The sequence below is a fragment of the Clytia hemisphaerica genome, unplaced genomic scaffold, assembly GCF_902728285.1.
Source record: "Clytia hemisphaerica strain Z4C2 unplaced genomic scaffold, Clytia hemisphaerica genome assembly, whole genome shotgun sequence".
NCBI lineage: Eukaryota > Metazoa > Cnidaria > Hydrozoa > Leptothecata > Clytiidae > Clytia > Clytia hemisphaerica.
The window spans coordinates 12231-39965 of NW_027103537.1; the positions used below are offsets into that span (position 1 = coordinate 12231).

General features: G+C 36.4%; 2 protein-coding genes across 5 annotated transcripts; both read left to right on the forward strand.

Annotated features, from left to right (window-relative positions):
- Window positions 1-11044: 11044 nt before the first annotated feature.
- LOC136799957 (short-chain collagen C4-like) lies at window positions 11045-18922 on the forward strand. 3 transcript variants are annotated; one of them, XM_067056575.1, is made up of 10 exons: window positions 11047-11363; window positions 13414-13449; window positions 13683-13727; window positions 14654-14680; window positions 14853-14942; window positions 15125-15169; window positions 15537-15608; window positions 16347-16400; window positions 16542-16649; window positions 17904-18922. In XM_067056575.1, the coding sequence occupies exons 1-10, from the start codon at window positions 11186-11188 to the stop codon at window positions 18029-18031; spliced, it is 783 nt and encodes a 260-aa protein (XP_066912676.1). In that variant the 5' UTR covers window positions 11047-11185; the 3' UTR covers window positions 18032-18922. The 3 variants fall into 3 exon arrangements, with proteins under 3 accessions (XP_066912678.1, XP_066912677.1, XP_066912676.1); XM_067056577.1 differs by lacking the exon at window positions 14853-14942 and having other exon boundaries at window positions 11045-11363; window positions 14654-14662; XM_067056576.1 differs by lacking the exon at window positions 16542-16649 and having other exon boundaries at window positions 11046-11363.
- A 2057-nt stretch (window positions 18923-20979) lies between these two features.
- LOC136799958 (chymotrypsinogen B2-like) lies at window positions 20980-27251 on the forward strand. 2 transcript variants are annotated; one of them, XM_067056578.1, is made up of 5 exons: window positions 20980-21068; window positions 22692-23050; window positions 24532-24741; window positions 25345-25551; window positions 26195-27251. In XM_067056578.1, the coding sequence occupies exons 2-5, from the start codon at window positions 22696-22698 to the stop codon at window positions 26542-26544; spliced, it is 1122 nt and encodes a 373-aa protein (XP_066912679.1). In that variant the 5' UTR covers window positions 20980-21068; window positions 22692-22695; the 3' UTR covers window positions 26545-27251. The 2 variants fall into 2 exon arrangements, with proteins under 2 accessions (XP_066912679.1, XP_066912680.1); XM_067056579.1 differs by having other exon boundaries at window positions 22695-23050.
- The last annotated feature ends 484 nt before the right edge of the window (window positions 27252-27735 follow it).

The following is a 27735-nucleotide window of genomic DNA, read 5'->3' on the forward strand; positions in this document are numbered from 1 at the left end:
CACGTTTAGCACAATGTTTACACTTTGCTAGGTGCATAGCGGCTAGTTCGAAACGCAGGTCACAGGTCACAGGTCAACAGGTCACAGGTCACAGGTCAACAAAGTGCAGACCGGAAAAAAGATAATAAGATCATAACATATACATAACATAACATCAATACATAACGCATTAAATTACAAAAAAGTAATACATGTTATTTAGATATTATAAAATGACAATTGAATAAAATAACAACCTAGTGACACTTACTTACAAAAATAATGACAAAATCATAAAACATGATGCCTAACAAGACAAAAACACGAAAAATATTTATAATACAGAATGTGATGTTGATAGTGTGAATGGATATAAAACGGCACCAATCAGAAGCTTGTGAGGTCCCTAAGAGAGTGGTTTTAGAAGGATGAAACTAATTAATCATTCAATTGTTATTTTAATGACTTAATGACAATTTTCGACAAAAATGTTGACAGAATCACAAAATATCATGTCTTACAAGAGAAAAACACCAAAAATATTTAGCATACCGAATGTGATGATAACAATATGGCTGGATATAAAATTACACCAATCAGAAGCTCGTGAGTTCTCTGAGAAGGTAGTTTTAGAGCGATGAGTTTTATTATATGTAACCATCATATAACATTACAAACATTACAATATGTAATATACCTGTTATACGTATAATATGGTTTAAAATTTTCTGGTCTGCGTTATACACGGCGCAAACTGCGAAAGATCGATAAAAGCACATGGTTAAATTTTGATGTTTGAAATGGTTTTATATGGATGAAATTGCTTGAGAATTATGTTTTTGATAATTCTTTGTGTTTTCCAAACATTTTCCTCTGCAATGACATTGATTAGAGTCAACCTGTCATCACTGACCTGTGACCTGTGACCTGTTGACCTGTGACCTGTGACCTGCGTTTCGAACTAGCCGGGTGCATAGAGATTTTAAATTTATTTTAGACTTTTATATATTCTGAACATAAATCATGAATTGAAACGTAGTTGAAAAAAGGATATTTTTACAAGTTATTCTTGACCCCAGAAATTTTATGTTTTTCATTAATATTCAAGATGGCCAACGCGCCATAACCACAGATATCTAAGCCCGAAGGGCTAGATTTGCAACTTTAAGCTTTCTCCAGCAAAAAAAAGTGAAGCAAAAATTTGACTTTTTAAATTTCGTGCCGATGGATAGGATCTAGCATTTTAATTGTTTTCGGAGCGCGAGATCAAAAAACGTAGGCGGCAAACGCTATTTCACATCTCTCAAACCGGTGAAATTGCATATTTTAGTCACGTGACTCTGGTAGGAAATCCTTCCAAAGATGAGCTTCACTTTTTGAACAAAGCTGCAAATCTAGCCCTTCGGGCTTTACAGATATCTGTGGCCATAACCAAAAAAGCGCGCACGCACACATTTTATCTGGTATTCCGATGGCGTATTGGCGGCCGCCCACGCTAAAGCTCTAAAGGAGCGGACCAATATGCCCGACCTTTATTAGAGCAAAGCGTGTCGTAGCATATTTCCACATCTGGTACCAGATAAGCACACATTTAGACTTTGAAAAGTGGGTTGACAAATTTTGATTTTCTGATATGCCTTAAAATGGCACTATTTTATATAGAATAGATTATGCCAAAAAAGTGAAGCTTTTAATTAAGGAATAATAGGAATAAGTAGGGTTGCTTAATTGAATCGTTTGATCCGGTTCCGGGGATAGTAAATATTTTTGAAAATTTGAAAGTGAAGAAAACAACTTTCCATAGATTGGAAATTCCACTCTTCTTCCTAAAATTAGGAAAGTTAGTAATAGTCATATTTTTGAAAATTGTGAAGATGGAAAAAATCATCTTTCAACAAATTTCCATAGATTGGAAATCTCATTCTTCTTAAAATTAGGAAATTTAGTAAAAGTCATATTTTCGAAAATATCGGAAAATTGGAAAAAATCTACTTTTAACAACTTTCCATAGATTGGAATTTTCACTCTTCCTAAAATTAGGAAATTTAGTAAAAGTCATATTTTTGAAAATTGGAAAAGTGAAGAAAGACCGCCTTTCAACGAGTTTCCACGATCATAGAATAGAAATATCATCTTTCAAATTTTTGGAAAGATAGTGAAGATGAATTAATTTCCAAAATTGGAAATATGAAGAAATGAGATCTTTCAACAAATTTCCACAAAATTGTAAAAATGGTCTTTCGCTAATTGAGGAAAGATGTTAAAGATGAACATTCCAACATCTTTCCAAAATGGAAAGCTCTAATTTCGCCCAGTGTACGCCACGAGCCCAACAATAACGGCAATAAGGGCCGGTGTAAAAAGGGCTGATAAGGTAGTATCACTTTTTAATCGAGGGTTGTGAAATTTATTATTCAAAGGATAGTGGATGGAATATTCAGCGCTCTCCCTCGAACAGTCGCCACTGGAGGGAAGCTGTTGCCCCCTCTTACCCCCTTGCCTTCACGCTACTACTTTGGAGCTGAAGTGGTATACTGTGTCAAAGCTGATGGTATTAGAAATCAGGGGTGTCGTTTTCTAAATGTTATGAAAATTTTGTACCGCAGGCGATTTTTAGAAGTTTTTTAAATAAAAATACAGTTCAGAAAGATTTTGAATTTACCGAAATACCGAAGTGCCATAGATAAATACCGAAATACCGAAGCATTTTTAGGAAATTTACCGTCACCGGCAGCATTTCAAATACCGGAATATCGTACATTTTTCTTCAAAATACCGAAATACCGGACACAGAAAAGGCCCATACCGTGTCACCGTAAACCTTGAACCCCCCTCCTATCAAGGGTAAGGGAACTTTTGAACTTTAAGGTTCATTAAGCCAATTTTTCAGAGACGTGATATTACCTTACCTCACCAGGTCGAGCTTGCTCGGCTTGCGATGACACGTTCTCTCCACTGTTGCCGATGTCCCATGGCATTTGGAAGGTCTTCCTTTGAGCAGACTGCATCATCTCTCAGTTGGTTGATGTAGGTTTTGGTTTTGTTTGGTCTACCCCTTGGTCTTTTTCCGTGAAGAGGCTCTCAAAGTATTACCTCTGAGGATAATTCGTTTTTGCTCCACCAGCAGTGACCAGCAAAACGTTGACGCTGTTCTCGGACTGTTGATGTAACTCAAGGTATCTTACCATAAAGCTCGACATTGGTAAGGTGATCCATCCAGGATTTGTTTAACGCTTCTCTCAACATTCATGTATAAGCTCTATCGATCTTCCTTTCCAGTGTAGAAGTTATAACGTCCAGGATATTGAGCCGTAGACAAGAACCGATTCTACAGTGGCTCTAAAGAAATTTCTTTTCAAATTGTCTGATGGTAAAGTTTATTTCCAGATTTTGGTCATGTTATTCAATACAGCCCATGCTTTTCCGAGGCGGCAATTTATATCTTGTTCAGTAGATGCAATAAAACTACCCAGGTAGTTGAAATCATTCACTTGATCAATTTTATCCTCATTAAGAGATTTGATATCACTTGTCAAGTCTTGGTTGATAGCAATGTAATTTGTTTTTGTTGAATTGACATAGAGACCAATCACTTTGGCAAGCTGTTCTACGTTGTGGAGGGTAGTCTTTTAGGTAGTCTGTTAATATGACTAAATCATCAGCGTAGTCTGCATCGGTGATCTTTTTGGCTTTTTGACGTCTGCTTAGTTTCTTTTCTAGGGTGAAACCAGGGTCTAGCTTCTCGTCAATAGATTTTTCTTAGTACATAATCAAGACAGATAGCGAAGATGAATAAAGGGGCCAGTGTGTCGCCTTGGAGTACTCCTGCTGTGATGTCGAAGAAGGATGTATCTCCGTCTGGAGATCTGACTAGAGATCAAGTGTCTTTGTATAACCTCATAATGCCGTAGACTGTTTCACGCAGTATTCCATATGCAAGAAGAATATCTTTCATTCTCCCTCGATGAATTGAATCAAAGGCTTTTGACAATTCAATGAATAAAAGGGTTGCAGGTAGGTGTTCCGCTTTGACTCCTTCTAAAATACGTCGAATGGTTAAAATTTGCCCTAAGGTGGAGCGGTTCGTTCGAAATCCATTTTGGTTTTTTCGTAGTACTGGGTCAATTTCTGGTCTTATTCAGTTTAATAAGAGTAGATTGTAAATCTTAGCTGATATAGCGGTAAGTGTAATTCCTCTGTAGTTTTTGGTCTGGGTGAGGTCACTTTTTTGGGGGAAAGGGAGGATGCAGCCGTCTGTCCATCTTTTTATGGAGTCGCTGTTGTACACCTTGTTACTCTTGTTCTTCTTGGCTTTCTGCTTTTAGCTTTGAAGAGTTAGTAGATTTTCTGCCTGTGATTTCATTTACGGTTTTCCAGGCTTCTGTTGAGCGTTTCTTAGTTGCCGAGTTTCTGATGTGGGTTATTTTATTTTCGAGGTAGCTTGTCTGTTCATCTTTATACGCCGTTTTCAGCAAAGTCCGTGCTTCGTTAAAACGATCTATGTCTGACGTGATATTAACGTTATGTGGACACAACGCTTCATCTAAGAATATTTTAATTCTTCTGTTTCGAGTGGAAACAGTGTCCAGAGAAGGTAAGCTTTCTGCTGGTCAGGACAGTTGAAATTCTCAGCATTCCGTTTCTTGTAGCGTTGGATGGTTTCGCCAGTCCAGATTATGTACCCTTTTCAAGAGATTGGTATAACACCCATCCAGACTTTTGAGCATACAATCTCGATCAAAATATATTGGGAATTTTGGCGGGCAAAAAATCGTTTTTGGGCAAATTGCTAAATCTATATTCGGGAGGGGTTTATAGATTTCCAGGCTATATTCTGAGCCCTATTGGACCATTCTTGGACTTTTAGTTCCTCAAATCCTAAGGTCCCTAAGTCTAGTGTTAAAACTCATAGTTAAAGCTCTACCTATCCAACTTAATATGGAGCGCTTCTGAATCGCATGTGGTTGTAAGATTTGGTGGGAATTTCCCTTTTTTCTCAAATATTATGACTTTTGAGCATAGTCATTGTCCAAGTCTCGGAGCCGTAAAGAAGAATTGGCTCGACAAGACTTTTAAAAGTTTGGAGTTTGAGAAACATTAGGCATATTTTAGTTGCAGATCTTATTTAGTTTATTGCATGCCTTCCACTAGACGATCTTATCGTCTACAGAAGATCACTAAAAAGGGAATAGTTTAGGAGGCGAGAAAAAATTGTGAACGGGTGGTTAGCCCGGGGCGGAATAAGCATTTGTGGAGGTGTTTACAGTATAGCATCATCTAGCCTTCCACGCGACGCTTTTTCAAATTTTAAAGTCGAGTTAATGATTTAGGATCCTAAGTATTTGAAGTCATTTACTGACTTTATGTTGAAACCTAGACTAGTAAACTAGTCCTCGTACTAGTCGGTTATTACTTATAACCTTATAATAATATTCAACGCACGTGAGAGAAAAAGAAAATTCAGAAAAGAGACGCATGACTTCACCCCTTCGATTCTTTTTATTTGGAGCTTGATTTTTGTATATGGGTTTGTTTTCAACGCGACTAGTTTACTAGTCGAGTTGACACCGTGTAGAGAAGTTAGAAGGTGGGCATTGGCTGAAAAACTGATACATTTGGTTTAACCTTCGTTACAGTTAAAGTCCGACTTGGCCACTGACCTTCATATATAAAGGTCAGTGGACTTGGCTAGCTGACGTTTCTAGAGAATAGTTCCATTTATACTGAGACGGAAAAATCGTCTGAGACAAGTAGTTTGTAAAATGTGATCTGTGGAGGAGGTCCTATTCATTTTGCAATCGGCAAGATAATAGTCAAAGTCTTCAAACAGACAATAGATAGACAACTCTCCTTTCCTTTAGCTTTATGGGTCTTTAAATCTCTTGCAGTTAAATCTGTTAAATTTAAATATTGCGAGACGGAAAATACTAGGGCTACTACAATCATGGTCGTAATATTTGAGAAAAAAGGGAAATCCACCGGGAAGTTTTGAAACCACAATCGATTTGTAAGTGCTCTAAAGTAGGTTTGAAGGGTAGAGTTTTAACTCTGAGTTTTAACCAGGATCCAAAGCAAAAGTTCAAAAATAGTCCAAAAAGGCTCAGAATATAGCCTGCAAGTCTGCCAACCCCTCCCAAATTGAAATATTCGATTAAGTTAAAGAGATAGCCCAAAATCGACTTTCTCGCCAGAACTTTAAATCTTGAAAAACGTTAAAATAACCGGAATTCTCATTCTATTTCGACCATGATTGTACAACTAAGCATCGCGCCAAACACTCGAACTTTCAACTGAGTTTACAACAAAGTCTGTACGAAAAATCAAACCAATTTCAAGCAGCGTGTGCGCAAACGTAGACTAACTCTCGCTGGTCATGTTGTTGCACGTCGGAATGAACTAACCCGACCTCACAGCTTCTGTTGTAGTCGCCAGATTCCAAGAAGAATAGTCGGAGAAGACCATTGTGCATTGATAAAAAATATCAGGCATATATTCCCGCATTTTGTTCGGGGATTGTTATATTTTCAAATTTTAGTAAATCTGTTTTATTATATCAAAATTTCTTGATGGGAAAATCATGCAAATCATGAGATACCAAAATGCAAATGCGTAAAACTGAGAGGGGGAGAAAGAGGCATACTGGAGAAGTGGGACGTGGGACGGTGGGACGCTCAGGTGGGACGGTAGTGGGACGCTAAAGTGGGACGGTAGTGGGACGCTAAGGTGGGACGATAGTGGGACGCTAAGGTGGGACGGTAGTGGGACGCTAAGGTGGGACGGTAGTGGGACGCTAAGGTGGGACGGTAGTGGGACGCTAAGGTGGGACGGTAGTGGGACGCTAAGGTGGGACGGTAGTGGGACGCTAAGGTGGGACGGTAGTGGGACGCTAAGGTGGGACGGTAGTGGGACGCTAAGGTGGGACGGTAGTGGGACGGTAAGGTGGGACGGTAGTGGGACGCTAAGGTGGGACGGTAGTGGGACGGTAGTGGGACGCTCTCTCGTAAGGCTTTTGTATTTTTGCTTCTCTGATAATTATGTACGAGTAAAAAAGAACTCAATATGAGTAAATGAATACTTTCACAAAACACATATACATGATCTGTTCTTCAGTTTTCAACCTACACAGGATTTCGGCCAAAATATATATATTGATTTTTTTTATCATATAGTGGATGATAAACGAATAATAATAATATTCAAATTGGATGTTTGATCGAAAAGCTACCAAGCAATATGCGTGCGAGTCAGAAATAAACACCGGAAAATGTGTAATCAATTTCTGGCTCCTTATCTTCAGGCTCATATTGTCTAATTTATAGAAACAATTTTATTATTTTCCAACACTTTCAATCCTTTGCAACTTTGTCTAGGCTAAATCTGGGAAAACCTAATGGCCAGTAAAACTTTTTTACCCCCTTTAATCATATATAACAGGTTTCAATAGGTTTTAGATTCTTCACACTGAGGTTTTTACAAAAGTGGTCCAGCAGCAGCCTGACTATATTTCGAAGAGTTTATATTTATTGAGAATAACAAAGTAATCATTCGAATCAGAGGGGTTTCCCCAGAAACACGATTTTGAATTCGAATGAAAAGAAAACATTCTAATTGTAATAAAGGGCTTTCCCCTCAGCATGAGTGGGACGGTAGTGGGACGTTCAAGTGGGACGCTCTTTTATTAGAATATTGTCTTTTTGTCTTTATAATTATTTAATGAAAAATGTGAAATCAATTTCTGGCTCCTTTTCTTTTGGTTTGGCTAGTAATTTATAGAACACTACTGTAAGTCTGCGATAACGTATTTCGAAAAAAAATGACCTTCACTAGGACTTTGCTAATTTTAAAAGGTAAGGAAACAACCACATCTATCAGTATTCATTATTTATTGAACATCAAAGTAAAAGACAAATGACAAATTAGGCCTTTTATAATTCTATAACCCTTTTAACCCAATAATCTTATAACAACAAACAATTTGGAAGTGCTCTGTAACCCTTTGTGTAACCCTTTGTTGTCGATTCGAATGTTTTCCTTTCATTCGAATTTTGAATTCGAAAAGTAAACATCTTGTCTCTGGGGAAATCCCTGTGATTGGAATGTTCATTTTTTATATGATACTCTTTAAAATCAGTTCTCGTAGATTTAGACATTTAGCCTCTAGGCTAAAAAGAGCGTTAGGATTGTTGAAATTGCTCTGTAAATTACACAATTGAATTACACAAAAAGAGCCAAGAGGAGGAGCCAGAAATTGATTTATCTGACTGACTAGCTTTTTGTGTCTTTGTAGCTTCGATCAAATTGATTATGTTATTATTTTATAATCCATTCACTATGAAAAAAGTCAAAAACATTTCGATCGATCTGTGTATTGTTTATAAGTACTTGACCTGTCCCTCTTCACTGTATTATAAAAAGAAAAAGACAAAATACATATAAAAGAGCGTCCCACTACCGTCCCACTTGAGCGTCCCACTACCGTCCCACCTTAGCGTCCCACTAACGTCCCACCTTAGCGTCCCACTACCGTCCCACTTGAGCGTCCCACCTTAGCGTCCCACTACCGTCCCACTTTAGCGTCCCACTACCGTCCCACCTTGGCGTCCCACCTTGGCGTCCCACTACCGTCCCACCTTGGCGTCCCACTACCGTCCCACTTTAGCGTCCCACCTGAGCGTCCCACTCGAGCGTCCCACCGTCCCACGTCCCACTTCTCCAGTATGCCGGAGAAAGAGAAAGTTATTTGATGACGCCCGTGGCGTCACGTGGATACCCGTTTACATGGCACGTGATATAAACAAAGCAAGAGCAAAGAAGATGTTCCCTTTCAAAATAATTGCTTATTTCGAAAAGACTATTCTTTTCCTGTAAATTCCTTTCAATATCTTACTCAAAGTTACAAATTGAAACTAAAATTGAAAATTTTTCTTTCAACACTCTCAATCTTGAAGGTAACCGGAAATGGCATACTGGAGAAGTGGGACGTGGGACGGTGGGACGCTCGAGTGAGACGCTCAGGTGGGACGCTCAAGTGGGACGGTAGTGGGACGCTAAGGTGGGACGGTAGTGGGACGCTAAGGTGGGACGGTAGTGGGACGCTAAGTTGGGACGGTAGTGGGACGCTAAGGTGGGACGCTAAGGTGGGACGGACGGTAGTGGGACGCTAAGGTGGGACGGTAGTGGGACGCTAAGGTGGGACGGTAGTGGGACGCTAAGGTGGGACGCTAAGGTGGGACGGTAGTGGGACGCTCAAGTGGGACGGTAGTGGGACGCTCTTTTATATGTATTTTGTCTTTTTCTTTTTATAATACAGTGAAGAGGGACAGGTCAAGTACTTATAAACAATACACAGATCGATCGAAATGTTTTTGACTTTCTTCATATGGATTATAAAATAATAACATAATCAATTTGATCGAAGCTACAAAGACACAAAAAGCTAGTCAGTCAGATAAATCAATTTCTGGCTCCTCCTCTTGGCTCTTTTTGTGTAATTCAATTGTGTAATTTACAGAGCAATTTCAACAATTCTAACGCTCTTTTTAGCCTAGAGGCTAAATGTCTAAATCTGCGAGAACTGATTTTAAAGAGTATCATATAAAAAATGAACATTCCAATCACAGGGATTTCCCCAGAGACAAGATGTTTACTTTTCGAATTCAAAATTCGAATGAAAGGAAAAAATTCGAATCGACAACAAAGGGTTACACCATCAGCATGAATAATAAAAGTATCCACATTGTTCACGTGAAAGGGAAAACCCGTGAGGTGAAACATACACGTGGCGCCCAAAAACTTCTTTCATCAAATTTTATGAAGTTGACTAGGCTAAAGATTTTTTAAAGTCGCGTGTCCATCGTTGAAAGTTGTTTTTAGATTTTTATTGAGTTTTTTGGTTTTATTTTCATTTGTTTGTGCATCATGTTACCAAATTGATTTCACATTTTTCATTAAATAATTATAAAGACAAAAAGACAATATTCTAATAAAAGAGCGTCCCACTTGAACGTCCCACTGCCGTCCCACTCATGCTGAGGGGAAAGCCCTTTATTACAATTAGAATGTTTTCTTTTCATTCGAATTCAAAATCGTGTTTCTGGGGAAGCCCCTCTGATTCGAATGATTACTTTGTTATTCTCAATAAATATAAACTCTTCGAAATATAGTCAGGCTGCTGCTGGACCACTTTTGTAAAAACCTTAGTGTGAAGAATCTAAAACCTATTGAAACCTGTTATATATGATTAAAGGGGGTAAAAAAGTTTTACTGGCCATTAGGTTTTCCCAGATTTAGCCTAGACAAAGTTGCAAAGGATTGAAAGTGTTGGAAAATAATAAAATTGTTCTATAAATTAGACAATATGAGCCTGAAGATAAGGAGCCAGAAATTGATTACACATTTTCCGGTGTTTATTTCTGACTCGCACGCATATTGCTTGGTAGCTTTTCGATCAAACATCCAATTTGAATATTATTATTATTCGTTTAGCATCCACTATATGATTAAAAAAAATCAATATATATATTTTGGCCGAAATCCTGTGTAGGTTGAAAACTGAAGAACAGATCATGTATATGTGTTTTGTGAAAGTATTCATTTACTCATATTGAGTTCTTTTTTACTCGTACATAATTATCAGAGAAGCAAAAATACAAAAGCCTTACGAGAGAGCGTCCCACCTTAGCATCCCACCTGAGCGTCCCACTACCGTCCCACCTTAGCGTCCCACTACCGTCCCACCTTAGCGTCCCACTACCGTCCCACTTGAGCGTCCCACTACCGTCCCACCTTAGCGTCCCACTACCGTCCCACTTGAGCGTCCCACTACCGTCCCACCTTAGCGTCCCACTACCGTCCCACCTTAGCGTCCCACTACCGTCCCACCTTAGCGTCCCACTACCGTCCCACTTTAGCGTCCCACTACCGTCCCACCTTAGCGTCCCACTACCGTCCCACTTGAGCGTCCCACCGTCCCACGTCCCACTTCTCCAGTATGCCACCGGAAATTTGATTTTACGTCATATTTCTACTTTAGCTAACCAACTCTAAAAGCCATCAATCAAACCCACTTTATGGATGCAACGTGTATTCTTGATGCCAATCCTGTTTCGTTGCACGGGGTCTCAGGTGTGATTTGTCTAGTCTCTGTCTGGGTTGTTGGTAGTATACCTCTTAGATATCTAGCTGTAAAGTATTCATTCTATCGAAAATGGCTCGTGGTGGTAAAGGACGAAAGATTTCTGGCGGAAACGATGGAGTCGTTTATGAATCAGGTCCAAGCGAATCCAGTGGTGGCATTGGACTATTCAATATTTTAATCTTTTTTCTCGCAACAACTTCCATTGCCATTAATGTTGGAATAATTTATGGTGCCATTCCAATCCAAGGTAACTATTAATCATATTTCATATAAATTTCAGATTTCCAATAGTTGATTTGGGTATTTACTCCACTTGTAAGCAAGGCAAGGCCACAAATCACAAATAACTTGTGTTCGCGTTGTTGGATCGACTGATAATTGTTCTAAATTTTCAGATTATTTTGAGTCGGGAAGTTGCAAAATTGTCGGAATTTTATCCATTTCCATCCTTCGCTTCACCTGTCATCTTTACTTCAATCACATTCATTGTTTTACTGAAAAATACAATTTCAAATTTTGGAGATGATATTAAACCCTTTCCCTAGTTATCATAAAAACAGAGAAAACCACAGAAAACGTCAAAAGGACTTTGCGGGGCATTGAAGAAGGGGTATAAAGTAGTGTAGTATCAGGAGCCTAAAACCCATGCTTTGGTGGTGAAGGTAAGGCTTGAACAACATAAAAAAAAACAGCATAATCACAATAGACCTTTTTTCAAAGAGGACGTCCTGTTGAATAATTATGTAGTCCAGTCATTAAAACAATGATAGAGCCATGCATAATTACTGTATCATGCATATTGTAATAATTTTGCATGGTTTTATCATTGTTTTTCTGCTGAACTACATAATTATTCAACAGGGTGGCCTCTTTGAAAAAAGACTTATGGCTAAATCTTCATGATGCACTGACAAGCACGGAGACAGAAAATTTTTTGAAACTTTTCAATACTTCACCCCGGCTCGAACCTACAAGTTTCCGATTACAAAACACGTAGTCCATACCACACTGGGCCACGACGGCTGCTGATTTTCCGAAATTCAAGGTTATTTATAGAGTGACATACATAGTATATCAGGGTTGCCACGTCTGCCGAAATTGTCTGGAATTTAGCAAAAGTCTGGAAATGTCTGGTAAGTCTGGAAAAAGTCTGGAAATAGCATACCTGTCTGGAAAAAGTCTGGAAATAGAGAAACATACATACTGGGAATAACCTGTACTGTTAACTTTATTATCTTTGTTAAAGACAACCTTAGAATTTTGGTTTTTGCACGTTTTTTTACTTGTATATACTTTGTCACTTATAAAAAAGTCTGGAAAATATTGGTGTTTTTTACCTAAAGTCTGGAAAAATTTGGCGATTTTAAGCAAAAATATCTGGAAAATATTGAGGTTTTTGGGCAAAAGTCTGGAATTTTGAAAGTTTCCTACCCGTGGCAACCCTGTATATACGGGTGAACAGACCTCACAAGTTAGGCTAACTGTTATGATCGCCATTCCTCCAGGAAGACCCCACATACAGGTGCACCACCGGGAGGGTGCACAGCCGTCTGGGTGCATGTTTGGGATGAGCAGCAGGCTGGCGCCTATCCCTAACAAAACGCTGCGCTCGCCTATTTTGCGCACAATATTTTGCCCGCGCGGTGTACTTGCAAGGCCGGTGCATCATGAAGATTTAGCCATAGGTGAAAAAAGGTCTATACAGTCATAGCGTCAGCCTGGGTTTAGATCCCAGGCAAAAACTAGGTCCCCCCTGAGTTTTAAGTCGCCCCAAAGATTTATGAAATTTGTTAGCCCCTAGGACTTTTGACCCTAGACACTTCAAAAAATTGATCCAGTAAATAAGGGTTTTCCAATGCAAATTGCATTCAGTTCTAAGTTTAAGATAAAATATTTTGCACACTTTCTATAAAAATATTGCGCCGCAGGCAAAAATTTAATTGAGTAATTGAAGCCAACTATTAAGCTGAATTATTTTAGCCGTTAGTGATTAGTTTTTAGCTCTCCCCAAGTACATAGGTCCCCCAAAAAAGTGGTGTACTTCCAGCCCCCTCTTTTTGGGGAAAAATTTAGGATGTGACCCCCTAACCCAAGGGGGGCTGACGCTATGTTACAGACAAGTTTGATTCTGTTAAATTGTCAACCTTGTCCCAGTATACTTCTTACCAGGTTTTATGAGGTTGATTAATTTTGTATTATATATACCTTTAATATTAAATTATATAAAAAAAAATTATATCTTTAATACTGATGAATATAGTCTTGAGTTTGCATGTTTTCAATTTAATTTTCCATAGGATGTGAAGGACCAGAAGGAAAACCTGGTAGACAAGGTATGATATATTTTTTCGAAGTTAGAACGTAACTGAGAAAAGAGGATCTTTCCAACAAGTTCTCACTTTTAACAAGTCTCTTTAACTTAAACCCTATAACTCAAACAAGTTTGCTTGTCCCTTCAGTTAACTTTGCAGAACTATGCCTTATAAAATTCTTATGGAGACTTGAATAGCACAGACTTCAGAGCAAATTGTTCTTTGTTTTTAAATGACAACCTTTCTGTTTGCAGGACCTGCAGGACCCCAAGGGGTAGCTGGACCCATTGGCCCTGAAGGTAATTATTTGTAATTTAAAGATATTGAAAATATCTATCTATTGTTGCTTGATCTTACTGGATATTTTTTTACCTGGTAGACCATATATTTTATAAAGCATTTTATTAACTGACACTTGGTTCATCATTTTGTTGCTTTTCAGCCTTTCTAATTCCAGGCCATTTTCATGCCCTTTAAGCATCCGGTTATCGGACGCTGCCCCTCTTGAAATTACTAAAATTTTGATAAAAACCGTAAAAACAGCCTTTTTAGTGGAAAAACATAAGAAAAAGTGCCTTGCCTTTCTAGGGGGGGTTTCATGGTTGGCGGAGGAGCGGAATCGGCCCTTTTTTCGGACGGAGTGGCGGAATTTGGCGAAAATTCAGACGGAATTACGGAAATTGGGTTCTCTGACGGAGACGGAAAATTAGACAATTTTAGTGCGGAAAAACGGAATTTAGCAAAAAGATTTGCGGAATTTCGGAATTAGTAAAAGATATTCAAAATTTGCGGAATTTTCAACAAAAATATTGAATTTCAAAGGAATTTTCGGTGACAGAATTTTGGTTCAATTTAAGACGATTTGACGGAATTTGGAGAAAAATTTGACGGAATTGCGAAATTGGGTACCCCCTGAAACCCCCCCCCCTTTCTAAAATATGGCCTGAATTCATATTTATTTACATCAGCAAAAAATTCTGGGTTCAATACTGTAGTAGAGTAAGCACTTTCACATTGGCAAAGACAAATTTAAGGCAGGATTTGCTTCGGCAAGATTTGCATCCGCAATAGCCAAATGCTGACGCAAATTAGAATGGCTCTTTTTATTTTATTACTTCTGATTAATAATATTAGTAAGTTGTGATACACTGCAGATCAGAAGTTTTCCTATTTTTATTTTGGTATACAGTGGTTTAAAATTCAGTAAATTATTTCATTCCTTTAGGACCAAAAGGTGATGCAGGAGATGAAGGTATGCTAAATACATTCTGTCAAATATTTTTCTTACTTCAAAATAAGAACTGACAGGCTTGATTTGGCATTTTTGTAAAGCAATTTTTTGATAGTTTTATAAACACAAAACCAACATTCATAAATCATAACTCGTTAATCATAACTCATAAATCATAATGTTTTTACTACAGGACCCACTGGACCCCAAGGAGATGAAGGAGCTCAAGGACCAAAAGGAGATGCTGGAGAAGCTGGGCCTGAAGGACCAGCAGGATCAAAAGGTTTGAATTGTTTAATGACCCTGAATGACCTCCACACATTTATTAATTTACTGTAGAAATTTATAAGCAATCAAAGGAAAAGGTAGAGCATTCAGCTAAGGTGCAAATTTGTGAAAGTTGGTTCTGTAAAGATTTCTGAAATATTGATTCACTTAAGTTCAATTTTTCGTCAAAATTTATAGGTGATGCTGGGGCTGATGGTGCACCAGGTGCTGATGGAAAAGATGGTTAGTAAATTATTCCCTGCGCATTATTCAAATTTGCCAACATTTGCTATACCACCTCATATGTGATAGGTCGTTTTGACAGGTTTAATATAAAAAAAATGAATTTATTTTCTAATGAACCAAATTTGATAAATGACTTATCATTATCAAAGTCTTTCTTCTTTCCAATGAAAAATGTTTAAATTGATGAAAAAATTCAATTCAAAAAGTTTAACTTACTCCTTGCACAACTGGTCCATGTTCCTTATTTAATGACATCTTTACACTTTTTGGTTCAATTTAAAAACTTAGGCTTGATTTAATAAATCACCAAAATTTGAAGGATATGTTGAGGCTGACTCTATTTTTTCTCTCTAACTAAATACAGGAGCTGCAGGAAAAGACGGAGCTGAAGGACCTGTTGGACCAATCGGCGCTGCTGGAAAAGATGGTGAACAAGGTGAACTTTCAATCATTTTCACTGTCATCTTTAAAATAATGGTTGTAGGAAAATAAGAGCTTTTTTAAAATAATATGTGGCTTTTAGTCAAAACCTAACAACAAATTAAAAATTCCGACCTCAAATTTCAGATTATGTCAATTTTAGGTCGCTTTTAGGTACCTTAAGAGAAGAAATTTTCGCGGGAAGAAAATTTCGCGGTTTTCGCGGATTTTGCCTAAAACCGCAAAATTAAGTTCCCGCGAAATTTTACAAAATCGTCAATCCGCGAAAATAAATTCCCGCAAAATTTAATTTATATCACGCATTCCCCCAAATTCGTACTATTTCAAGCCTAAAACAGGTTTTTTTGCTTATTTCATAACGATTTTGGCCAAAAATATCCTGCAACCGCGAAATTAAATTCCCGCGAATTTTTCAAAAATCGCTGAACCGCGAAATTAAATTCCCGCGAAAAAAAATAATTTGACCAACCGCGAAATTAAGTTCCCGCGAAAATTTCTTCCCTTAAGGTAAAAATGATTGGATATAGTTAACATACTTAGAACATTTTAGCAAAAAAATAAGGACATTCAATTCTCAGCCAAAATTCACTGGTTTCTATAAAAAAAGAGTGTAGAGTGAATTCATCAAAATTATATTTATTAATTCTATATCAAGTAAGGGAAGTAAGGGTTGATTAATCTTAACGTTGATATATTTTTTGATAATGACTATTAAATTTTTTCTTCTTTCTAGGTTCACAAGGACCAGCCGGACCTGCTGGGCCACCAGGACCACAAGGACCACAAGGTTTGACCTAAATTTTAATTGGTATTTAAGTTACTTTATCTTCAGAATGTTACTGCTATTGATTTTTTTGTCTGTTTAAACCTAAAAACCTAAAAAGGGTAAATTGAAATTGAATTGCTATTAAAATAATGCTTACTCAAGGTGAGGAAGGACCACAAGGCAAGCGTGGAGAACGTGGTCCACCAGGACCACCGGGACCTGAAGGGCCAGAAGGACCTGAGGGGCCGCAAGGAAAACAAGGATTGAGAGGTGAGGAAGTAGGATGTAATGAATGTTTTTTTAAACAAAACATTAATATGCATACACATCTTATACTTCCCAAAACCACCTCCTAACTACTAACCACCCACAATGTACACTTTTCTCTTAAAAACGAGGGTTGCGAAAATCAAACTAGTTAGGCAACATTAAACTATTCAGGAGAGTTAGAACAAATCATTTACCTGCAAGAAAAGTCATTTTACAATACAACTACCATCATCCTTAACTATCTTTAAAAAAATGACAACTCGATGTGACAAATAAAACAAACAAAGTCTGATTGTCTGAGAATGATGGGGGAATGATATGACAAATAGTAGGGGGCCAAGCCTGGGGTCCTGTGACATCTTTACGACCTAGCCATTTTTAGTCTATTTCAAAGAACAGTATATAAAAAGATATTTTTGAGAGGGAAGACGCGGATTAGGCCTGGTAAAACTTTTTGTGACCAAAATAGTGACGCCATAGGCAAAACTGCAAGGAAAAATAAGGGGTAGAGAAATAGCTTATTTTCAAAAGTCAAAATAAACAAAAATGATTGGTACCATCTGATACAGCATGAAATTCTGAGCAGTAAATTGTATTATCACAACTCTCTGACTAACACACACAAAGAAATACAGCAAGTTGAAGTTCAAAAACATACCGACGTCCATGATCAAGACAATAGATTTGATGTTAAATTACAGTAGAGCTGACAGTTAGTTGGTCTATTAGAGAGCAGAGAGAAATAAAAAACTCAAACATCATCATGCTTTACACACCTAACAAAACGAATACAGTATAGTTTTACAGCTCAACATACCTTTCACTGTACCGGGAATGGTTCTCAGTCGAGGACCGAAACGTCTACAAAATATATTTTGAAAATGAACACCATATGACAAAATTAACACTCAAGGTTTATGAAAGGATCGATGTTATTACAATACGTTTTTACTGCTCTTTGATACAATATGGAATACTTTGCGAGTAGACACGAAGTTGACGTAGCATCAATTTGTTGAATTGCCTTCGAAGCTACAAGGCTCTGAATATCCTTACAACTTATTTCATACACTGTACACTTACCAACAACACTTACACCTTATATCATTTCTTTTCAGTTTCTATCTATTTGCCAGAATAAATTTTCTTTGTTGAAAAATCATCTAATGTTATAATTCCTTCATTTTTGTATCATCTGGTATCATTGTTAATAAATTTGAGTGGACTAAACGTATGCTATCTTTTGTTTTTTAGGACCCCAAGGAGAAACTGGAACCCAAGGACCCGCTGGAGAACAAGGAACTGCCGGAGAACAAGGTCAACCTGGACAGCAGGGAGAACGTGGACCAGAAGGTGCTGCTGGCCAACCTGCTGAGGCCTAAGTCTTTTCGATTGAATTGAAAAGTACATTTTTCACGAAGATGTTGTAAAAACCAAAGATTGGGAATATTTTTATTGTAGAGTTTCTTTTTGAAAAAACTTTTTAGTATGTGTTTGTTGGTTTAGGTGATAAATGTTTTTTCGAGTTCTTTCAAAAACTTTTAGGCAAGCTAGAGAGAGCTTCTATGTATGCCTTGGATAACTTAGCCTCTTCATTCCCAACTGAAAATTGTGATGAGAGCTTTTGATATGTATAAACTTTCGCTGTCTTTTTGTAGAGTTATAGAATTTGTTTAGAGATTTAAAGTATTTGTTTATTTTTTAGAATTTATCTATTATAATTAGTATTTGAAAATGAAATTCTCCTTGCTTTTTAGTTGTATTCTTACTTTTTAGTTATTTTTTAAATGAAACGTCTAACGTTATAGTTAAGTTTGGTAGAAATTTGGTAGAAACTTTTTTTTAATTCATTTCAAAATTCAAGATAATAATGGTTCAATCTTGCACTTTGAAATTAATTTAAAAACAAGTTTCTTTTTGATTAACGATTCAGTTTTTGATTGAGGTGTAGGGATTTGCAGAGATTTTAATGGAGGTTTATTTCGCTAGATCTAAGCTTTAATAACAAGAGCGATATGCAAGGTCACCAAATCTTACAATTTTCCATGTGAGTTGAGCGAAGGTTTCATCATGGCGAAACCACATAACCCTCTTATCTCTGTAAGCATAATCCATAAGGCTTTTTTATAATGTTTTATTGACGGCTTATTAAAAACCTCAATTTTTTTGTTTTATAAAAAAAAGAATTTTTATTACTATTTAGATAGCTTTAATACAGCGCCGATAAAATATATATTTACCAAGACTTTGTTAAAAAAATACGCCTCAAGTTACTTGCTTTCGTTAAGTTTATTTTTAGTCCCTTTCTGTAAACTGCAAATCTCAAAAGAAAGCTTTGTATATATAATCACATGATAACGAGTGCAATTCGAGGAAAGTAAATTTCAGAAATTACACTGAAGGTTTTATATTTTTCTGTTCTCTCTGTGCCTTTCTTTTATTATACATGTGTAATCGTCAGCCGTGCAAAATTACTCGAATCTGATTGGTTTAGAGGAGTGCGACTAATCGTTAATTGCACTATTACCACTTTTTGCACTCTTCGGCGGGGGGACACTTTTGTCCCCTTATCTTTTCTCTCCCAAGTCCTGTGTCAGGGACTTTTTTTATTATATAATAAAAAACAAAGACATTTTTTTTCTTCAATATAAAAAAGAAAAAAGAAATTTTACGTTACAATAGCTTCTTTTAATTGAAAACAAAGAAAAATTACACTGCAATGTTTTCTTTTTAAACAAAAGAAAAAAAGGAGGTTTTCGAATGTTTACTGACGATTACCTCGGAATCGTATGTTTTGTCGTGCAATTAACGATTAATCACTCGTAACAAAGGAGAAAATACCGTAATTTGCACTCGTCCTTCGGACTCGTGCAAATTACTATTTTCTCCTTTGTTACTCGTGATTAATCGTTAATTGCACTCCAAACCATACGATTACTAGTACTAATCACATGATAACGAGTGCAATTCGAGAATAATTGCACGAGTGGTTTTTTTGTTAATAATTTTCCGAGTCCGAAAGGACGAGGAAAATTCGAAACAAAAAAATCACGAGTGCAATTTTCGAATTGTACGAGTTATTACACGTCTTTTTTTTTATAAGAAACACACTTTTAAGAAACATGAGGCTCAGAATGCCTAAAAACTAAGAAACATGCTGAGGCTGAGAATGAGAAAATAACATTTTTTAATTCGGTTTTTTATAAGAACCTTCCAATCAAGGCTAATTATGTCAAAAAGTTTAGAAACATGTAAGAAACATTCAAGGCTCAAAAGGCCGATTTCTTAAGAAACATTGAGGCTGCTTGGTAAAACTAGTTTCTTAAAAAAAAAAAACGTGTATGCGATTACGAGCTAATCACACAATGGCTTTCACTACTTTTTCCCAGTTAATTACAGAAATTACACTGAGAGTTTTATATTCTTCTCTTCTCCTTATGTCTTTCTTTTATTGTTGTTTATTGATTTTCTTTCTCACAAAATAAATTTTGAATGCAATTAAAACGTTCAATGCAAAAAAAATGTAGGAAAAAAACATTAATATCAATTTTGAAAACATTGGTGCGGCATTGGAGAGTGTGATTAACGATTAATTGCTCTCTACAGGATGCAATTAACGATTAATTGCTCTCTTTGAGGGCGTGCCAAGTAAGAAAAAATAACCCATCGTGCGATTAGATATGAAAACAGTCGCAACTCGTTACCATTATACACTTATTTATTTTCACACTTGAGGAAATAAAAACAATAAATCTATACCAATTTTTCGAACTTTAAAGCCCAATAAAAATCAGTAACAGTTACACTCGCCAGTTGCAGCTGCTTCGTAGATATTTGGCTGCCTACACTAATCCTATTATAAGAACCAGTAAATTTCTTATGAGACTTGACTGCTGAACCTGAAATATAACAAAAAGAGAGAGTATATTCGCATTTGAGTGTTAATGTCTCACAAAATCTTAAAAACTGATCTTTCTAAGGAAGAGGTGAAAGGTCTTACTAAAGATCTTATAATTTCATGTCCTTTATTTTCTTAGTTCTGATATTTGACATGTTGACATGAAGTACATTCGTGAGTTAAGCTGAAAAAATTTTGTGTCGAAAATGGAAAAATAGTATTAAAAATAGTATATAACTTGTATTTTCAAGAAAATATTCTTACGCAAAAGAGACCCGTCTTTTCATTATCGCTTTGCTTTTAGTGCCGATGAGATTTAAACCTTTTTAGTATGAGGATAAAAAGGTGAGAAATGAGAAACAAAAGAAAAGGGTATAAAAACAAAAAGCTTCAAAATAACATCTGCTTGAAGTTGAAAATCTTTTCACTTTGCTCTAGCTTCAATAAATGTTCTTTCTCTTCTACTTTTTTGGTAGAGATCAAAAACAGAGCAAGAAGAACGGTTATAGAAAAAGATAAAGGTATAAAGTTTTCATATTTTTGGCTTTTTTTATTTGAAAGTGGTTATTGGCAGCGCTTCTTGTAAAAAACAGAACATCACCCAAAATACGACAATGATTTATTTGTCATTTCAAAGATCGCGCACATGTGTCTATTTTGCTGATGCTCTCTTTTTCAAATAGATTTTTAAGCAGTCTACAGCACCTGACCCCGAGAATGTAGTAAACCCCGAGAATGTAGGTTTCTCATTTTTTAGCATTGTAGCCCTAACGATAGTTCAACTTCATAAAAATTTGTTTCAGAGCATACTGTTACATCTTATTGATTATTTCTGGACAGAAAATTTTAACTTGAATTAATTTTCTCCAACGAAAATCTGAATGGAAGTTGATTGGATATTACCCGAACTGAGACATTTTTTAAATAAATCCTCTCTAAATCGAAATCTATTGGAATTAAGTTATGATGATAGGGTATTTTCTTAGTCCTAATGAACTAAGGAAATGGGGAAAATAGTCCATTTCAATATTTACTGTTCTGAGTTAGATATTTTGACGAAAATGTTTGACCTAACTTTTGGGGTTAGTTGACCTACAATTTGGGGGCCTTTATAACCCGACATAAAAAGTCTGTCAAATTATATAAAACTTGTTTGTTGTACTTTTATAACATGAAAGTACTACCTGAGAGATGATTAATGTTGAAATTTTGAGCTTTTACGACGTGTTCCAGACCCGTTGGGGCCCCAGCCCAATCAGAAAATTTGCCTAAGTTTAGAGCAATAGAATTTCTATTCCAATTTGGACTAAGTAGAAATTTTTGGACCCGATGTGGGAAAAAGTTCCACCGGGGCTGTGAGGCAGGGGTGTTGTTACATTATTCACATATTTCAACACAAAATTTTCAACCTACAAAATAAAAACAACTTTCTTGTCCCTTCTTTTCGTCCTTCTTTTACTTTTCCTCATTTGTAGTACGATGAAATTAATATATTTGTTAATTTTTTGTCAGCGTATATTTCTAAAGTATGAATTTCACTTAGAGAACAATAATTTCAGATGAATACCGAAATTCCATTCTCAAAAACCTAATATTTTCACATACATTCTGGGGGTTAAAAAGTGAAAAAATCCAATTTTCAGAATAACAAAATGCTCTTTAGAAAATTGTTTTCGCATAAAACATTTCTAAAATTTGCTGTTAGAATTAATCCAATTGAAAAAAAATCAACATTTTACTATTACTAGATTTAAAGCCATAAAACCAAACCTACATTCTGGGGGCTATAACGTAAATGGGAGTCAACTTCAAGGACCAAAAAAATTGGTCTATCTATCAAAAGTAATGAAACTAACCCCTGGGAAAGGATTTTGGGAGTTCAAAATTTCGTCGAAAATATTTAATATCTTTTAAAATGCAAATCTACATCTTTCAGGTCTGATTCAAATTTCACCTACATTCTCGGGGTCAGGTGCTGTAATAAACAATTTGATCACGGGAAATTTGCATTTATTTAGATTCATCCAAATTTTCAATAAGTTGAACTATAATTATGCTTTGGCATTTTGGGATTTCATTTTAATTTAAAAATGTTGTCATTTTACTCGTTGTTTATTTAATAATTTTTTTTTATTTTGTTCCAGCAGCATGGCTACAACAGATAACTTTGAAGGTATTGATCCGGCCTTAATCCGTCAAGAACAAGCTTTAGAAGAATACGGTTTAATCGATCGAGTTCGGCTGTCCGAACCTTTGTCGGGAGAAGATCCGAGTACCGCGACAAAAAGTAACAATTTCTTCTATACTTCCTCCTTAAAAGGAGATGGACGACGAACAACCATCGTATGTGTGATCTTTGTTCTTCTGTTTGTGGGTTGGACTGGTTACACTTTGTGTGAAGTCATCCTCCAACCTGCTGAGAATGGAAAGAAAACAGCAGAACAACATCATGATCATATTAGCAAATATTCTCATCCAGTTTGCGGCAAAATACAATGTGCAGGTATTGTGGTATTATTGTTTTCTATTTTTCTCTTATGTAGGGCCTATGTAGTGCGTCTGAAAGAAAGTGGAACAAATTGAATTTAAAGAAAAAGCCTCAAAATGTTAACCTCCATATAACGAGATCTTTGCATTGTCGATAAGTTTCATTGGCCTTTATAAATACAAAACTTATGAGGGCTTTTCCATATTCAAAATCTGATTTTTGTGACAACATTGTATTATTCAGCGTTTTGTTACTAGTAGGGGGTTCGGAGCATTGATTTATAAAGCCCGAAGTGCTAGATATCGTGCTTTAAGCCATCGCAAGCAAAAAAAACGAATATCGGAGGATTTCCTACTTAACCACGACACACTTTTCAGCCGAAGCACGACATCTAGCCCTTCGGAGTAGCTGGTATGTGTGAATAGATTTTCTTCTGAAATAAAAACGAAAATGATAAAAAATATGGGTTAGAAAAAGGGTGAAAAGGCAACTCTTTTTTTAATGCACACTAACTCGACCAGCAATAAGACATAAATAAAGTTGGAATTTACCCCTTGTTTTTGTTCGTTCATAATGAGGATTGATAATCCACATTGTGGGTAAGAAAATACTTTCTATTAGACTACCTACGTGCGTATCTTATTGTTTTGAGGTATATTATGATATTAATTATCACCTGCGTCTTTTCAGTGCTAAATTATTATTTTATATTTTACCAACTGCCTTTTAGGGGACCGCACCCTCTTTTATTAGCGAGTTTATATATTCGAGATAAATCGAGGGGGACAGTATAAAGCAAAGTTGACATGTCTCCAAAATCACCGTCCACTTTGCTCGACGACGGTAAAAACACCAAAATAACGTCGTCTGTTTAGGTGAGCAAAGGCGATATAGAGCCGTACATCAACTATCGTTTTTGTTTTGTATCATTTCACTTACTGTCGCCCTAGATATCCTCCGATACATAAACTCGGTATTATCTTTACTGGTGCCAAAAAACAATTTTTATTTTTCCGGAACTATCGATCGTTTTTATGTGACCGAAAAAGTTTATCAATCGCACCTCTTTCGTCCCAAAGTTTTTAAAGATTTCAAGAGCGTGTTTTGGCAACTAAGTATTAGTCAGCGAAGGGAGGAACTTTTGCATCAAAACAAGAATTTGAAGATATATAAACAGTTCCTGTGAATTCTTTCAGAAATTGTTTCATAACTAGGCTCATAAAATGATCTTACTAGATTATTTGTACTCCATCGGTGAATACTTTGGCGTGTTTTTCTTTTTCAAACATTTTGTCGTTTGGACCCTCTAGCTTTGGGAAGAGTTTTCACAAATGTTACAATTAATATTCTCAATAGTATTTAGAAAACAGTATGATTGGGTTCAGTATACTTAGCTGTGTAAGTTTTATTATGTTTAAAAAAATTGCAAGAACAATGAGATCAACCGATAGAAAACGTACTGTTTCGCCATTATAAGCTTTCTTTCCTTCCAATAGGCGATTGTTCAGAAAAGAAGCGTTCTCGTCGTGTGGTTAGCGGCGCCGATGTTCGACACGGGGACTGGCCCTGGATGGCCGGCCTCACATTGGATAAGAAGTTTCGGTGTGGAGGAGTTCTTGTCAATGAGTTGCATGTGCTGACGTCAGCTCATTGTCTCTACCGAAGAGGAGAGAAATTGGACTCGAATCAAATTCAAATATTCCTCGGTATTGTTTTTCAATCAAATACTTCTTTTGCTCTTATTTCACTACTACTCCATTATATTTGAAAATCTTTCTGCATGGCAAAGTACCAATGCAAGAAACGAACAGTGCGCAGCGATTGAAATACTATTCAAAAACTTTATGCGAGCCCACTTTTTTTCTTCAGAAATAATTAAATATTTTAAGAACTTGAGGCTCGATTCTCGTAAGTTTTGACACAGTTACGTAAGCTAAATAAGACTCTCATAAGTTTCAAAGCATATACTGATTTTCGGTTTTCGGTTGACATAAGGCCATTTTATCTTGAAAATCTTATGCGAATACGTATTATTACAGAAAATCTTATACAAATGCCTTTGTTACAGTGTTCCAAGGTTCAAGTTTCTTTCTTTTCAAACGGATTTTCATCTTTCCATGTTAAATAATATTTGTTTCAAATTTACTTCAGCGAAATTCAATCAAATATATTGAATCTTAGCTAAATAATTTCCTTTGTGAAGAAAGCTTCGCTTCGACCACAAACGAGGTATAAAAGATAAGGTAGTTTCTTTTTTCACTCGGTTGTATGTTATTATGAAAATCCAACTTTTCCATTTGAAACTTTAGGGAGTGTCCATCGCTCAGAAGAAAAACTCGAACCATCGAAAGTAAGGCTTGCAGTAAAAGATTTGATCATACACAAACAGTTTGATCCAAAAACTTTGGAAAATGATATTGCACTGGTGAAATTAACAGATGATGTGACTTTCTCAAAGTCTATCCAGCCTGTTTGTTTACCAAAATATTCTGCTGATGCACCCGGTTACATGCTGGGTAAGGCTTATATCCAAATGTTTTAATTTTTTTTATCAATGGGCTCTTCCAGAAAAAAAACCATTATAGGGGATGGAAGATATTTTGTCTAGGGGTATCGAAAAAATCCCGAAAAACTGTCATGTCCATAAGGTGAATTTGTAATGTCCAGGGGTGAATTTTAGTGACCAGGGGGTCGAATTGATGTTTGCTCAGGGGTAAAACGCGTGTCCAGGAGGTGAAAAATTGAAACGTCCAGGGGCAGATCATTAAAAAAATAGTATACCTTCCACCCCCATGAACGAATTTTTTCTGGATGAGCCCAATCAAAAGACTTCTACAAGCATCGATCAATTACTTGTTCGATACCTTGACATTAACAAAATTGTAAGATGATCCCTTACTACCTCCCGCATAAAACTCAATATACCCCTGTCTCGCTGATTCAGTGCTTGGCATCTAGATTTCAAAAGTGGTTGCTAAGAAGACATTCCACTATTTTCTAATTTGATTCACCAGATTCAACTCTGGACGACTTCACTATCATTGCCAGAAAATTTTTCCATCGTGGCGATTTGTTCCCATTAAACCTTGCTATGACATTGGTTTTTTAAAAGCGGTTATTATTGAAGAAAACGTACGTTATACATATATTTTTCAACAGGTTGGGGTAAGTTCAAACCAGACGGTCCTCTTTCACCAAAGCTTCAACAAGTGAAAATGCCACTGGTCACCAATCAACAATGTCAAAAGCAGAACAACAAAATTTTCAGGCGAGTCAAGGTTCACTCAGAAAATCACATTTGCATTGGTCATGGTGCGCAAAGTCCTGAATACGCATGTGCAGGAGATAGTGGGAGTGGTTTCTTTCAACAGAAAAAAGGGATGTGGTTTCTACAAGGCTTGGTTTCCTGGATTGATCCTTCTTGCAATTCAACCCTTCACAATACTTACACCGTGTTAACAAATGTTGCTAAATACGAAAATTGGATAGGTGAAAACATACACCTTTAAGAAATATTTCATGGCCTGGCTTCAAAACTGTAAAAAAATTTAGAGTAAGTAAGTAAGTAATGAATTTATTTGTCATAATAAGCTAGACGAGCGACCACATCAACTAAGGAGGCTGCATGCTACTGTTGCAAGAAAAAATAGCCCGGGGGTACTACCCTTGCTGACTGACGGGGGTGCTCCGCTGAGGTTTGAAAAATGGACCTAGTTGGGACTCGTTTTTTCAAAAATTTTGCCGAAATTTTCAGTGACCCTGAATGGGACTGAAATTCCAAAATTTTTTCAAATATTACCTACGAGAGAATTGTGTATTAACCCAAGGTTTTGCATGAGACGGAACTTCTTTTAACTTTGAGGGGATTAATGTGTTATTTTAAGCTCCGTTTAAAGTGAGTCTGAATGTTATTTATCAAAGGTCATGGGAAGTTTTCTAAACAGTCTTCTTTGTCAAGAAGTTGGGAGTTTGAGCCCCCATCCCTGACGACGGGACCTACGTTTGTGGACTGAATTAATTTTCCTGAAACTGTACATAGAAACGTGTAGTTTTCAACAATTCCAGACTGTTGTATAAAACTCCTGCATTCTGAATAGGGTGTTTAAGTCTTTTCCCTAAACACTTCCATCAAAGATTTTGTAGCGTGTCTTACTCAGTCTTATTTCCTTTGATTACTGAGAGAGTTTCAAGTCTTGAAAATTTAAAATTTGATTATTAGTAATAGTATAGGCGAGACCAATTTAATTTGTTGTTCTACGGGCAGATCGTTAGAAAAATATGGGTCGGTCGGTAAAACAAGAATAAATTTTTCATTTATCAGGGTTGGTAAGGTACCGAAAATATTTTCCAAAAAATATCTGGATCAACAATTCATTATTTTTATGTTCGATGAAGATCATAATAAGATTTTAGTGTATGGAATGCTTGATTTTCTAAATTTTTCAATTTTTTGAATTCATTTTCAGCTTTATCATATTCAAATTTTATTCTATTGTACTGTAGTTGAAATTCAATATCATTATTTTTTTTATTTAAGCCAAAATTAAGTACAGTAGCACAACAAATTGAATTGGTCTCGCGGTCTCGCCTAATGTACATAGTAATATTAAGAGGTTTTTATTTACGCTCAATTTTTAACCCACCTACAGCAAATTATTTACAACAATTTTTTTATTGAGATTTTGACGGATTCATTTTAT